Here is a 14,605-nt window from a genome sequence, read left to right on the forward strand (position 1 = left end):
TATTCATTGGCTCTGGTGTTGTGTACGGTTGCATGAATATCTCCGCCGCCTAGGAGGGGCGCAATACATATGTAAAGTCGAGACAGAATATTAGGCTGAGCAGGTATTTATGCAGCCTATAATGCAACTGAGCCAGTTATTCCCAAACAAGACGATGTGGCGAAGTGACAGGGGTACAACACGATTCCCGGCAATCAACATCTCGTACGAAGCGCCTACCAGAATCCATGCAGGAAGGCATAATCGTAACGCCGTGAATTTGCATTGGTTCGGAACTTCCCCGATGGCAGGGCATATGGCTAAGTCCTTTCTGTATATTGTTTGTATCGATACGCGACATCCACTGGATTCGGAGGATATCAACTGGGCGTTTATTCGGTGCTGCATTAGGACACCGGCGGTGCCATTTTGATATGCATATTGCTTGAGATATCTGTCATGGCGTGAAATGAACATGTACGGTACAACTCTGCCTTGTTGATGCCTTTCTTTTCTAATCCTTAGATTGCTCGAAACAGACCATATGAGAGCCCGGGCACCGTCACATATTTATAAAAGGGCGCGCTCAGCTTATTTTCCCATATGCTGTTTTAAACCTCTTCACCATCTACTCACAGTCATCTCTAGTCTTATGTTATTGGAGTCTTGATTTCCTTTACGCCATGACCTCCCGATTGACAGTAAGTCGAGGAAGAAGCAGTGGTAGGTGGAGAAATGGCAGAGGGAGTCGGCAACCCTCAGTGCTTCCAACTCCAGCTCCACCATTGGGTGATGTCCTTGCAACAATCCAACACGATGATCTTGAAAATCACAAAACTGACGATCAGGACTGTCCTCAAATCACCAACGCGCAGTATCTGACATCCTACAATTGGCTCAATGGAGCAGATCATGAAATCCTTGTTCCAGGTGAAATAGGCCGTCCCGAAATAAATTATGTGTTGCCCAAAGCTTATCTATTCCTTTCCCTTCAGGTGAACCTCCAGCATGGACTCCTTTATCTAAGCCAACCAAGCTTCCAGCAGACTCCGGTCTTTACTATCGGGACAAGAACGCGGCACGATATCCCACATATCCACTGGAGCCAATGGTACGAGCAATAAGAATGGACAAACCAGATTTCCATCTTGAAGAGTTGGATATCGTGGGATGTAGAAGTACATTGGGCAATCTTTTGCGCTTTACACGTGGCCAAAGCAATCCGTTCAGGATGCTGGTCGAGGTCGTCGGAAACACAGTCTTTTTCATCAGAAGAGAAAATTCACCCACTGAAACTATTCCGAATGTCCAAGGATATGGACACACTTTTCCAGAATCATACACAACGTGGAGTGAAAGTGCCCGGAGATCTGAATCCCACCAGCGGCTTATTACGTATGACTTTGCGGGCATGAATTGTTTAGTGCGCTTCGAAGCGGACGGCTACTTGCCCGATTTGATCCCGGACTCTTTGAGGATCCAGAAGGAGTCCGTCTCTAACAAGAGCGAGATTGAGCCAGATGACCTCTTATCGGCTATTGAAGCATCCACAATCTCGCCCATACCATCAGTTACCACGGACACGGAGACAACCGCACTCCAGATCTCAGAAAAGGGTCGCTATGTTCCACAATGTGCAATTTTTGACTTAAAGACGCGTTCTGCAAAGAAAAGCGGCGTTGACACCTTCTCAGAAGAGGCCGCTCGGTTGTGGATCAGACAAATTCCCAACTTCATTCTCGCATACCACAAGTTTGGTACATTCGATGACATTCGGGTTCAGGACGTGCGGGACGAATTAAAGCAGTGGGAAGAATCCCATCAGCCAGAATTGGTCAAGTTTGCCACTTTGCTGAAGATGGTCGTGTCCTTCACTCGTAGTACAGAGGATGGAAAGCTTGAAATTGAACATGAAGAGAACGCGAAGGAACTGAATCTACGAAGGCCGGGTGGAGTGGTTAACGGCGTGTTGCCATCTTCTCTGATAAACACAATCTGGGGGTCCGAATAAGCCTCATGTATGTATCTAGCTTCCCCATCCCATTTTTGCACGAGATAACTTTGAAAATTTTGAGAGATGATGTATCCCATTTAAAAATTTTGTTGTAGATCGGTATTCTCGCTCAGCACTCTCTAATCCACTAGTAGGAGTTTTTCTTCCAAGGCCCGATTCAGACCGAGCCGAGGGGAAGCTAGTCGGGGAATTGACGTTGAACATAACCAGTGTTGTGCGCGGAAAAGGACTAGCTATGATCTGAATCCAAAGTGACCGAAACAGGCTTATCTATAGATCTTCTATATCAGTATACACTCAAGGACCTATATCTACATTCTTCCTTTGCAGTATGTATAAAATCGATGCACATAGAGGTCAACTCCTGGCAAAACCAACCCTCCTGACAGAGGAGCCAGGGCCAGAAGTATTGAACACTTTTCCAAGGATCCAGTCCGAGCGCCCAAGGGCTTGTCTTTGGCAAGTTCAGTATCACTGAAAAGGCACTATTGTAGCCACTACTCTTCACTCACGTCCTCCGCTTTCTCTATCCTAATGAATCCGCTTGCTACCGTTACTCCAGCCATCAGCATCGCCATAGCTGCAAACGGGATGCCCATCCATTTCCACCCCAGCTCCAAACCCACTACCAAGAGCGCACTAGCTACCGGTCCTGTTACGCTCCGCGTCATCATGCTTAGCGTGAGCGCCGCACTATAAAATGTGCTCACCTGGCTAGGCTGCACCGCTCCACCTAACAGACTCATTAACAACCCTGTTGTGCAGCTACCAAGTGCAACCAGCAGCAGCCCCGATGCCTCAACTGCCAAAACCGGCGCAAGGCCTATTACCAAAAGGCCGAATGCCGTCATAGCAATAGACACAATGGCATATCGACGGTCGCGCCTCGAGGCACTCCAACCACGTGGTTCGGCAATTGTGCGGGTTATTAAGGGAAGAAGGACGAGCACGAATAGGCCTTGTGCGCCTTGAAAGAGCGATAGTAGTACGTTACCCCGGGCATAGGAAAGGAAAAACTTCGCGTCAGAGTACTGTAGACCGATCACGGTGAAGAGCTCCCGGGCAGCGGTCTGAGGAGCAAAAATTGGAAGGAGCAATAGGGCTTGTCGGTTTGACGTCAGTACGCTGAGATAAGGAACCGACAACCGGTATATCCTGCGGGAAAAAGAATTCTTTTTGGTACTTGGTGATTCTGAGCCACGCGAAGAAGACGATGTCGTGGCTTGCGAAGAACTAGGATCAGATATCGATTTCAGGCTACTATACGTTTTGTCCCTGAAATATAACGTTTCAGGGATGAATTGCGTAAGTAGGAATGCGCCCGAGAAAAGTACGCCCTCGGCAAGTAGTAGGACAGCCCATGTATGTCCTTTCTCCATCAACGGAGCGCTGATTGCAGGCCCAAAGAAGCCTGAAATCATATCAGCTGCATGGAGATATAGGAATATTTGCGCACGCTCCGCCTGGCTTGCGGTATCTGTAACCATGACATGCACCATACTAGAAGTAACAGCGTCACCGCCGCCGATGAAGAGAAAGACTCCCGAAAGCAAAACCCAACGAATTGAAATAAATCGCCAGTAGCAAACTGCTAGCACCCATGAAAGTGCGGCAACGATCCCGGCACCACTAAGGACGAGCACACGCTTTCGCCCAATCCGCTCTGCGAGAAGACCGTATGGTACAGTGCACAGCAGGGCGGGGAAGAGAGGTACGAACTGCTGAAAGCCGCGTAGCAGCGCACGCTCCTTTTGCACAGGCTGGACCTTGCACAACTGCAGCGTCGGGGAGGTGGCATTTGAAGCCGAAGACAATGGATGTGCCTTATAATAGTCATCACAGATAACGCCTTCGAATATTTGAATAAGTGCTGCAGGCTGCAGGTTGTCGCCGAGCATCATTGTGAACGCAAATACACAAAGGAGCACGATGATATACCTTTTTCTCTTGGAAGGTATGGTGTACTGAGTTTCTGAGGGAATGGATGGACCTCTATTATTGTCATGGCTATTTTGAAGCTAGGGCGAGGACTCGGAAGTATCATGTGATCCTTCGTGACTTGGGGCGGTGACAGGGTAGGCCATGATTTCTATGATCAACAGATGATGGTTCGATAGAGTGCGTACAGGTTATGCATATGTGAATACAGTATGTTTGCTGGGAAAATTGACCATCATGATCTTTCACACTGGAGCTGCTGTAGTTGAGATAAGAGTGTCGCTTCTATTGGAATGTTGGATGGAGCAGCCTAGTTAGGGTCGTCGATAAGATAAAGTAATCTCAATGTTACTTCAAAAGAAGCTAAGACGACGCCAAACAAATTGGCTCCAGGTTTCAGTGTTTTTAACCAATGGTTATGCTCTCGCACCGGCCCGCTGTAGGACAGGGCCCTTACTTAAATAAGTGGAGAACCCATCTTTACATTTTTTAAGCCTCGTTCAACCCTTATCTTGAGATAAGACGCTGGGATGAACGAACCTCGTATTAAAATCTAGTCTCTGCGGGGTTGCTATACCCTAATTTCGTTACAGAGGTCAGAGGAACTGACTTCCAAATTATTCTCTGTCTGAAGCGGTATAGTCACCCAGCCCGCTCCAGATGAAAATAGCATATTCGGTGACGAAAGCCTAGAATATTAACCTTGGAACTTGATTGCAGTTTATAAAGCTAAATATCGGCTCTAAGTCACATATAATGTTCTCGAGGATCTTGATTTGCGGTGATAACCCCGTAACAGTCCCTAGATTGGCAGTGAACGTCAAAATACAGCAACAACATCATCCGCCATTGAATTCGAGTCCAGTGAGGAAGAAGACTGCTGTATAGGGAGCCCGAGTACGCACAAGAGCTGAATTTTATCATCTTCTACCTCCCTAGAGTCCGATGAAGGTTCTATTGAGGTCATACGTCTCCAGACACTACTTACCCACATTAAACGCCAAGTGAATGGAAAAGTGATGACAGCATCGCTGTCTTTATATGCGTTGGAATCGAACATACTTTTCAGCTTTCGCGTTTTGTGAGGAGTATAAACGGGCCTCTAGACCAGGATTCCAAAGACGGCAATATTTGCCAATCAGAGCCTTGTAGAGAACGAATCGACTCTTGTTATGGGTGGAAAGCACTCTAGATGTTCTCTCGAACATGTGGCTGAGGAAATCAATGTAATTACGAAGAAGAGAAACTGGCATCGATTCAGCGATTGCTATGGCTTTACCATATGGCGTACTCACAGACAGAGTAGGACGAAAACCTTTTGTTCTATCCTCGACAATAGCGACAGCTCTGAGCGAAGTACGGCCCGGAGTGGTTTGTTCGTATACCGTAACTTGTATACAGATCTTATGTGCTGATACATGTAGGTTGGTTCAACTTGCCATGCGGTTGGTCTGGTTGACCGGTGTTCTGCGAGCCCCAGGAGGCAGTAACCAGCTCGCTACGTCTCTTCTGTGAACCATTGTATCAGATGTTTTCGAAAAGGGAGAAAGGTATGCTTCCCGGGAGTTGATTGCAAGAGTTAAGATTATGGTGTCTGCTGACCTATAGCCACACTGTTTCGCCTAGTCTCATTGACAATCATCGCCGAACTTGTGGCATCCCCTATGGCCACATATACTCTGAGCATTGAACCGTGGATTCTATATATGTTGGATGTGGTCATCATGCTTGCTGGGGCCGCTTGTAGCATCTTCGTACCTGAAACCCTCGATGAGGCGAAAGCAAGAGAGGCGGAAACTGCCAGCGATCCTGATGATGAAAAAAAAATTGAAGAAACCTCTCAAACTTCGCTACTAAAAAGCAGCGTGTTTGGTATGACCACCTACAATCACAGCTCTTTGTCACTGAAACGAGGTGGTGGTGGTGGAGTAAATCCAGGTTCCTAATTTCCTTGGTCGCAGTCTTTGCAGACACCCTGAGCAGATGTTCTCATCTTCAATATGCATCTGTCAAGTACCAATAGAGTGTCTCTCGGATAAGAGTCCTTCACATGTCATGATACTTACTAACGGATCACCTACACAGGCAAGCTATCTCATATCACTGTGCAGTGGCATGGGTCTGAGCTTCCTACTCCTCGTGCAATTGCTATCATCTTTATTTCTTCGACAGCTGTATTTTAGCTATTTCGCGAAGGATTTAACCATTGCCCGAGTTGCCGCGATATCCGGGGTACTAGGATCTCCATGGCTCCAACCCCCACGTTACTGATCACCGGGTGTCTCGTTGTGTCTCTCTCTATCCCATTTATGATATCAATGGTCAACGTAGCTACCTCGTTCACCTCACCGGAGCACGTGGCGACCTTGCATACTGCCATGTTGATGTGCCCATCGGTGGGGTACCATCGTCGCTGGGCCATGTTCACCAAAAAGGTTGTATGGGTCTGGGATACGTATTTGCTGTTGCAGGGTTGATAGTCGCTCTCTTCCTTGTTTCTTTGTTGTTCCTGAAGAGGTCGAGTGACTATGTCCTTTACTTTCTTTTTCTTCGATTCTCCTTTCATTGACCGGAACCGTTAGTATGTGGCTGTCAAGGTCCGAGATACTCATCGTGACCAACTCAATGAAGCCAAGAGCGACTGAAACATCAAAAACACTCAGTATAGGGTTTTTAAGAATAGAAAAGATAGATTTTATGACTGAAAAAAACATATAATCCAAGGAACACAGAGTTGACCAATCAGAGACGGTGAATATCGGTGTTATCTTATCGGTATGAGTCACCCACCAGTCACAGGCCACCCTCGCTCCGATCTCGCGGGATCCGGCCAGTGCGGCCACTGTCCCGTCCAGCTACAATCTCCCTCTTTCATTTCTTTTCTTCTTGTTTTATTAAAGGCACAACTTCAGCACGGTCAATCTTTTAAGTCTTGCAATTACAATTGCCAATTAACAGACTTTCAAGATGTGTGGAATCTTCGCTTGTCACCAGTACGTCTCTGAGCTCGAATCTTTCCCCCCCCCTCTAGTTGCCCCGCGAAGATTTTATATGCCGGGAGGCGAAGGGGAAAAAAAATCATGACCTGACACATTGAAGTCGCAATTGCTGACAATAACCATCAACAGTCATCCCGATGTGCAGAAATTCAAGCCCACGGCTTTACGGATGGCAAAAGCGTAACAATTCTTTCATTTCTTCGATTTAATGGCCTGGACTAACCTGTCGTGCACGCTTTAGCATCCGTCATCGAGGCCCGGATTGGAGTGAGTCATAGAGGAAATCAGCAACTTTTTGGACAATGCGATGGATTGGACTGACATAACAACAATTCTTTAGGCGGAAATTTCATCAAGAACCAGACGAGTAAGGCTTTTTTGCAGACGTTGTTGTCGAATGCCGGTGTGCTGACTCACTATCTTTTCGCTGTAGTTCTCGTGCACGAGCGTTTGAGTATCGTTGGTGTTGGTATGATATCCCAGTTCTTGTTTCAGTCTATCGTGTCAAGTACTGATGTGCATAGACTCTGGATCCCAGCCTCTCGTCAACGATGACTCCTCTATCGCCCTTGCCGTCAATGGAGAAATCTATAACCACCGAATTCTAAGGAAATCTCTGGATTCCAAATACCACTATAAGACACATTCCGACTGTGAAGTCATTATTCCGTTGGTATGTCATCCCAGCCGTGCTACAATATGGTTATCTTCTGACTTGACCAAAGTACATGAAATATGGTGTCGACGCCCCTAAACATCTCGATGGAATGTTTTCCTGGGTTCTCTATGATGCCAATGAAGATCGTGTCATCGCTGCCCGTGACCCCATTGGCGTCACCAGTTTCTACCAGGGATGGTCTTCCAAGACTCCTGGCGCTGTTTATTTCGCTTCGGAATTGAAGAGTCTACACCCCGTGTGCGACAAAATTGTTGCATTCCCTCCAGGACACATTTATGATTCCAAAACCGACACCACGACGCGGTATTTTGAGCCCACCTGGTGGGACCCCAAGCGAGTGCCAACGACCCCTGTTGACTATAAGGCTATCCGTGAATCGTTGGAACGATCAGTCCGCAAGCGTCTCATGGCAGAGGTTCCCTATGGTGTGCTCTTGTCTGGTGGTTTGGATTCCAGCTTGGTCGCCTCGATTGCACAGCGCGAGACTCTTCGTACGAGGGCTATGCAGACTCAAGGTTCTATTGCCTCGGAAAATGGCGATGGTGAGCTTGTGGGTATTGACGATGAGAATGACCTCTCAACCGTGACTCTCCTCGCTCAACTACACTCTTTCTCAATTGGTTTGCCCGGTGCACCCGACACTGAGGCTGCTATTGAGGTTGCTAAGTTCCTTGGTACTCGGCACCACGCCTTCACATTCACCATTGAGGATGGTCTCAACGCGCTCTCTGACGTGATCTACCACCTCGAAACCTACGACGTGACCACCATCCGTGCTTCGACTCCCATGTATCTCTTGAGCAGAAAAATCAAAGCTCTTGGCGTGAAGATGGTTTTGAGTGGTGAGGGCAGTGACGAAATCTTCGGCGGCTACCTTTACTTCCACGCCGCTCCCAACAAGGAGGAGTTCCATGCCGAAACTGTCCGGAGAGTGAAGAACCTTCATCTTGCAGACTGTCTTCGTGCCAACAAGTCCACTTCCGCATGGGGTCTTGAGGCCCGCGTGCCATTCTTGGACAAGCAATTCTTAGAGACCGCCATGAATGTGGACCCACAGGAAAAGATGATCACAAAGGACCGCATTGAGAAGTACATCTTGCGAAAGGCTTTCGATACCTCTGACGAGCCAGACGTTGCACCTTACCTTCCAGACAAGATCCTCTGGCGACAAAAGGAGCAGTTCAGTGATGGTGTTGGATACGGATGGATTGATGGTCTCAAGGACAACGCCGAGCTTCATGTTACAGATGAGATGATGAAGAACCCCAAACCTGAATGGGGTGATGACATTCCCACCACTAAAGAGGCGTAAGTCTTTTCCGCCTTGAAAAATTCGAGATAATGCAGACTACTGACGTACTCTAGTTACTGGTACCGCATGATGTTTGACGAGCACTTCCCTCCTTCTTGCGCAAACACTGTTGAGCGCTGGGTGCCCACCTGGTCTAAGCAGACTGATCCTAGTGGACGGTAAGCCATTACCTCCTCATATATTCCATGCGCAGCTAATGAAGATATACAGTGCCATTTCTACACACGTTGCCAAATACAAAGACGCAGCTTAAAAATACCCAAAAAATCGTCATCGATATCAACTACAAGAAAAGCCCGCTTCATGGGGAGTAGATACCTATTTTTTGTTGGTATGGCGGACTTTTTTGATTAGAACCCCACATGTTTGATTCTTGGAGGCATTCTCATCGTTATACATACCATCTAAAGAGGTTGGGAAAAGATAGAGTTTATTTCGGCGATGTATTAGAAAATGGATTGTTAGATGTCGGCCCTGACAGCGCCTCGGTAATCACAGTTAGGGCTGTAGATCAGGTTGATGCCTGACAACGAAGGCACGAAAGACCTTCAGTCAATGACATAATGCCATGAGCAAACCGGGCCCTGATTGGCCAGGGTCCCAGACTCGGCGAGTTCTGCCGGCGCTGGCTCCCTCCGCCAATCACAGCCAGCGTGGGCTGCCCCGTGGCTCGCTCTTTCTGTCCGTTTCCCCCCAACCGGTTCCTGGCTGTTGTTCCGCGCTTTTTCCTCCCAGTCCCAACCTCATCTTCTTCTCACAACAACAACAACACACAACGCGTTGCTTCCACAAAACCAGCCTATCTCAAACCCCATCTATCAACATACACAATGGCTGCTCCTGCTGCTTTCTCCGATATCGCCAAGGCGGCCAACGATGTGAGCATCCCGAAAACTTCGCAGATGCCAGCTTGATCGTACTAATAATCTCGGGTTGTAGCTCCTCAACAAGGATTTCTACCACACCAGCCCTGGTAAGTTGGATCGGATAGCTGCGATTGAATTGATATCTATGGGTATGAGGTCTTTTGACTAACTTGAGTTTCTCTCTAGCCAGCATTGAGGTCAAGTCCAATGCTCCCAATGGCGTCACCTTCACCGTGAAGGGAAAGTCCACTCACGAAGGTCCCATCGGTGGCTCTGTAAGTTTGCCCTGTTATCCTTTCAAGCTAATGAATTGAAGCCAATTGATCATTCTTCAACAGCTCGAAGCCAAATATGTTGACAAGCCCATCGGTAATGATTCTCCTACTCAATGTTTGCTTGTTTCATCCTTGTTCCGAAAACCGGCGCAGCAACAAAGCATATTGCAACGCTATACACAATGCTAATGATTCTCAGGTCTCACCCTCACCCAGGCCTGGACCACCGCCAACGCCCTCGACACCAAGCTCGAGCTCGACAACAACATCACCAAGGGCCTCAAGGCTGAGATCCTCACCCAATACTTGCCCACCTCTCAATCCAAGGGCGCCAAGCTCAATCTCTACTTCAAGCAGCCCAATCTTCACGCTCGTGCTTTCTTCGACCTCTTGAAGGGCCCTACCGCCAACCTCGATGTCGTCCTTGGCCACGAGGGTTTCCTTGTCGGTGCTGAGGGTGGCTACGATGTGCAAAAGGCTGCTATCACCAAGTACTCCGCTGCCGTTGGTTACAGCCTTCCTCAGTACTCTGCTGCCATCACTGCCAGCAACAACCTCTCCGTCTTCTCTGCCAGCTACTACCACCGTGTGAACGCTCAGGTTGAGGCCGGTGCTAAGGCTACCTGGGACTCCAAGGCCGGCAACAACGTCGGCTTGGAAGTTGCCAGCAAATACCGTCTTGACCCCTCTTCCTTCGCCAAGGTAAGCTCACCTAGAGTATAGGCCTTTGGATTCTTAGACTATTTTGCTAATGCGCATTTGTGTTATCCAGGCCAAGATCAACGACCGCGGTATTGCCGCTCTCGCTTACAACGTTCTCCTCCGCCCTGGTGTCACTCTCGGCTTGGGTGCTTCTTTCGACACCCAGAACCTCAACCAAGCTGCCCACAAGGTCGGTGCCAGCTTCACCTTTGAGGGTTAAACATCCTCTCCCAATTTAAACAAATGAGATACCCCGGATGAAGCTATTTCGCCTTGACATTGCATTGTCCGGTTAGACTCAAAGAAAATGTCTGCATAATATAGAGTGTGTAGTTGAACAACAAATTTGTTTCTGTCCATTTTCACTTGTAATAGTGGTTTTGCGCAGACATGAAATCTTTGATTGGACCGGACGAATGCGAGGTGACAGGCGATTTGTGGTGTAATCCGGTTTTTGATGGGCGTGTGTTTTGGCATGGAAGCATGCACTTTTTTGTTTAATTGTGCTACTGACAGCTATACTTGTATATCAATAAATCAAGAGCTTTTCCTTTGTCGCTACATCAAGTTCCATAGCGGACGTATTATATAGTTATGATAAATATGCGGACTTCATAAGAGCAGTATATCATGCAGTATGTCGATCGGTAGCATAAATACAGCGATATAGTAAATAACACCCTCAATAGTATTCCATGACCAATTGATATGTCCCCTCGAGGCAGCTATTGTATCAATCACCATCCTCCCTCGATCCTAAGCCCTTACCCTGCGACGTCTTCCCCGATCTCTTTCCACCAGGACTACTTGCGGTAGCAGTATTACTACCCCTCCCCAATAACGCCCCAAAAGCAGCCGTAACAACCAATATCCCGGAAACAATAACAAACCTCAAAACAAAACTTCCCCCTTTTTCACTCTCTAATATTTCGCGCTCACGTTGCATCTGCTGCGATCGTCTTTGCTTCCGTCGCGCATCCTCGGCTGTTTGTGTCTTGTAATGTCCTCTAGCATTAAAATGCCAGACGGGATTATTATTTATGAACGATGTGGGATCTTCATTGTTATGTTGATGTTGTTTTCCCGTTCCGGCAGTACCGGTATAACTTCCCCCCGGACTCTGAGGCTTTCTCCCTCCATATCCACCATGCGCATAAAAACTAGGCGGAGGACCCCTAAACGCAGTCCGGCGTTTACTCAATCCACTCGCTGGCCTGGATCCTGCATACGTCGCACCGGCACTACTGTGACTGCCCATGGGGTGTTGCCCGGCTACACCACTGCTATGCGTCCCATGGGTAGTACCGCCGATGCCGTGGTCGAGATCGTAGCGAGCACGTTTTGTGCTGTCGCCTAGGATATGATAGGCTGATGAGATTGTCGCGAAGCGTTCGGTGGCTTTGGGGTCGCTGCGGTTGCGGTCTGGGTGGTGTTTTAGGGAGAGGGCGTAGAATTGTCTTTTTGCCTCTATCATCAGCATCAAGTTGCAGTAACATACGGGGCGATGGTACGCACTTTTTTATTTCGGCTGCAGTCGCGGTTACCGGGACATTGAGGATTTCATAATAGGTAGGCTCATGGCTACGAGCATAGTATCTTTTGGTTGCAGAAAAGTGAGCTGAAAAGATAATTGATGGTGATGGAGAAACGATATCACGGCCGCATAACTCAGGTTTGGGATTGAGTCTTGGAGTAATCACAAAAGATGATATCAGTCTAAGAATCGTCAAACGAGGCGGCATTCCTCATTGCGGGACTTTTCGCATTAACCTTGAATGTAGAAAAGCAGATGATATAAAGAGTTGAAAGTTGTATGGATGAAGTCATGGAGTGTTATCGGAGACAACTAGCGTCATCGTCCAAGTTGTAAGCGTAATTTATATTTCGTGTTGAAAATGAAAAAATACACGTATGGTAATTTACGCTGTGCGATAGGCTTGCCAAGTCTCGCCCTCAGTGGCCGATCAGTCCGGCCGATTGATATTTTATTGTTCTCCTCCCCCGCCTTCTCGATTTCAAGAGAAGCAAACCTATCACAAATATGGCTGCTCAGGCTGATGACGAGCTAAATAAGCTCAGATGTGAGTTTACATTTTTATTCTATTTGAGTTTTACTGTTTGGGTTCAGACAATTGAACTAACAGGTGACGATGTAGTGAACGGCCAAAATGGCGAGGCCAAAGAGCAAGTAAGCGCTTCTGCTGTCGATACTGCCGACAACGACGACTCAGAGGATGATGAGAAAGAAGAGGAAGGCGGAGCGGAAGTTGCTGCTACTGAAGGTGAGAAATCCGACAGGAATCAGCTCAACAAGGTCAATGGCTCACACGACGTACAAAATAGCGGCCAAAAAAAAAAAGAAGCGCAAGCCCAAGAAGAAGAAGAAAGGAGGCGCCAAAAAACAATCCTCCCCTCCTCGAGTCCCCGTATCAGAACTATTCCCCAACAATCAATACCCCGAAGGTGAAATCGTCGAGTACAAAGATGAGAATAATTACCGGACAACCAACGAAGAGAAACGATATCTCGACCGTATGAACAATGATTTCTTGCAGGAGTATCGCCAAGGAGCTGAAGTACACCGACAGGTTCGCCAATATGCGCAGAAGAATATCAAGCCCGGACAAACCTTGACTGAGATTGCGGAGGGTATTGAAGATGCCGTTCGTGCCCTTACGGGTCATCAGGGTTTGGAGGAAGGAGATAATATAAAGGGAGGAATGGGTTTTCCCTGTGGTCTCAGTATCAACCACTGTGCCGCTCATTATACGCCTAATGCAGGAAATAAGATGGTCCTGCAGCAGGGTGATGTCATGAAGGTTGATTTCGGTGCTCATATTAACGGTCGAATCGTTGATAGTGCTTTCACGATGACTTTTGATCCTGTCTATGATAATCTTTTGACTGCTGTAAAAGAAGCGACCAACACCGGTATTCGGGTATGTCCCTTATCCGAGCGTTAGGTAACTATTGGATTCTCTGTGCTAACCTCTGTCTAGGAAGCTGGTATCGATGTTCGAATGAGTGATATTGGAGCAGCCATCCAAGAGGTTATGGAGAGTTACGAGGTTGAGATCAACGGAACTACATACCCAGTCAAGGCAATCCGTAACCTGAACGGACATAACATTGATCAACATGTCATTCACGGTGGCAAGAGTGTTCCCATCGTGAAGGGCGGAGATCAAACCAAAATGGAGGAAGGTGAAGTCTTTGCTATTGAGACTTTTGGAAGCACTGGAAAGGGATATGTACGAGAAGATGTTCGTGTCACCATTACTATATTACCTGAAGCCCAGAACCATACTGACATTTTCTTAGATGGAAACATCACATTATGCCAAAGCCCAAGATGCTCCGAATGTGTCACTTCGCTTATCCTCGGCAAAGAATCTCTTGAACGTTATTAACAAGAATTTTGGCACATTGCCTTTTTGTCGTCGATACCTCGATCGACTTGGCCAGGACAAGTATCTTCTTGGAGTAAGTTCATATCGAATATCGAGTTAGAGACACCATGCTTACAGTTTCTTTTTCTAGCTGAATAATCTGGTATCTGCCGGAATTGTGCAGGATTATCCACCACTGTGTGATATTAAGGGCTCCTATACTGCTCAATATGAACATGTAAGTTGTGTATCAGTCATTGCAGCTGATAGCTTCGTTGTTAATTGTTATCCAGACAATCGTACTTCGGCCAACGGTGAAAGAAGTTATAAGTCGCGGTGACGACTATTAAAGAATCAGTCCATCTCTGGAATAGGGCTTGGTATAGGCTTGACTGTATATGGATAGGATGTACCTGTAGGAAGAAATCAAATTGACTTGATAGGAAGACCTT

General features: G+C 47.3%; 7 protein-coding genes across 7 annotated transcripts; 5 read left to right on the plus strand and 2 right to left on the minus strand.

The window, feature by feature from the left end:
• Window positions 1-662: 662 nt before the first annotated feature.
• TSTA_071360 (uncharacterized protein) lies at window positions 663-1,990 on the plus strand (the record flags this gene model as incomplete). Its single annotated transcript, XM_002341085.1, has 2 exons — window positions 663-909; window positions 975-1,990. The coding sequence occupies 2 exons, from the start codon at window positions 663-665 to the stop codon at window positions 1,988-1,990; spliced, it is 1,263 nt and encodes a 420-aa protein (XP_002341126.1).
• A 314-nt stretch (window positions 1,991-2,304) lies between these two features.
• On the minus strand, window positions 2,305-4,076 carry TSTA_071370 (uncharacterized protein; the record flags this gene model as incomplete). The annotated part of the gene is made up of 2 exons (XM_002341086.1): window positions 2,495-4,076; window positions 2,305-2,467 (listed from the first exon to the last, which is right to left on the minus strand). The coding sequence occupies exons 1-2, from the start codon at window positions 3,892-3,894 to the stop codon at window positions 2,305-2,307; spliced, it is 1,563 nt and encodes a 520-aa protein (XP_002341127.1). The 5' UTR covers window positions 3,895-4,076.
• A 1,124-nt stretch (window positions 4,077-5,200) lies between these two features.
• On the plus strand, window positions 5,201-5,877 carry TSTA_071380 (uncharacterized protein; the record flags this gene model as incomplete). The annotated part of the gene is made up of 3 exons (XM_002341087.1): window positions 5,201-5,310; window positions 5,333-5,355; window positions 5,540-5,877. The coding sequence occupies 3 exons, from the start codon at window positions 5,201-5,203 to the stop codon at window positions 5,875-5,877; spliced, it is 471 nt and encodes a 156-aa protein (XP_002341128.1).
• Window positions 5,878-6,824: 947 nt separating this feature from the next.
• TSTA_071390 (asparagine synthetase Asn2, putative) lies at window positions 6,825-9,398 on the plus strand. The gene is made up of 9 exons (XM_002341088.1): window positions 6,825-6,924; window positions 7,060-7,110; window positions 7,172-7,197; window positions 7,271-7,297; window positions 7,364-7,399; window positions 7,455-7,603; window positions 7,656-8,917; window positions 8,975-9,079; window positions 9,132-9,398. Exons 1-9 carry the CDS (start codon window positions 6,899-6,901, stop codon window positions 9,172-9,174), a joined length of 1,725 nt encoding a protein of 574 aa, XP_002341129.1. The 5' UTR covers window positions 6,825-6,898; the 3' UTR covers window positions 9,175-9,398.
• Window positions 9,399-9,677: 279 nt separating this feature from the next.
• Window positions 9,678-11,569, plus strand: TSTA_071400 (outer mitochondrial membrane protein porin). Its single transcript, XM_002341089.1, has 6 exons — window positions 9,678-9,799; window positions 9,861-9,894; window positions 9,974-10,062; window positions 10,126-10,156; window positions 10,262-10,764; window positions 10,835-11,569. Exons 1-6 carry the CDS (start codon window positions 9,752-9,754, stop codon window positions 10,982-10,984), a joined length of 855 nt encoding a protein of 284 aa, XP_002341130.1. The 5' UTR covers window positions 9,678-9,751; the 3' UTR covers window positions 10,985-11,569.
• Window positions 11,498-12,506, minus strand: TSTA_071410 (DnaJ domain protein; the record flags this gene model as incomplete). The annotated part of the gene is made up of 2 exons (XM_002341090.1): window positions 11,498-12,221; window positions 12,280-12,506. The coding sequence occupies 2 exons, from the start codon at window positions 12,504-12,506 to the stop codon at window positions 11,498-11,500; spliced, it is 951 nt and encodes a 316-aa protein (XP_002341131.1).
• A 266-nt stretch (window positions 12,507-12,772) lies between these two features.
• Window positions 12,773-14,600, plus strand: TSTA_071420 (methionine aminopeptidase, type II, putative). The gene is made up of 7 exons (XM_002341091.1): window positions 12,773-12,845; window positions 12,921-13,046; window positions 13,108-13,703; window positions 13,764-14,027; window positions 14,086-14,247; window positions 14,305-14,391; window positions 14,447-14,600. Exons 1-7 carry the CDS (start codon window positions 12,806-12,808, stop codon window positions 14,501-14,503), a joined length of 1,332 nt encoding a protein of 443 aa, XP_002341132.1. The 5' UTR covers window positions 12,773-12,805; the 3' UTR covers window positions 14,504-14,600.
• Window positions 14,601-14,605: the final 5 nt, after the last annotated feature.

This window comes from Talaromyces stipitatus, genomic scaffold, assembly GCF_000003125.1.
Source record: "Talaromyces stipitatus ATCC 10500 scf_1105507295523 genomic scaffold, whole genome shotgun sequence".
Lineage (NCBI taxonomy): Eukaryota > Fungi > Ascomycota > Eurotiomycetes > Eurotiales > Trichocomaceae > Talaromyces > Talaromyces stipitatus.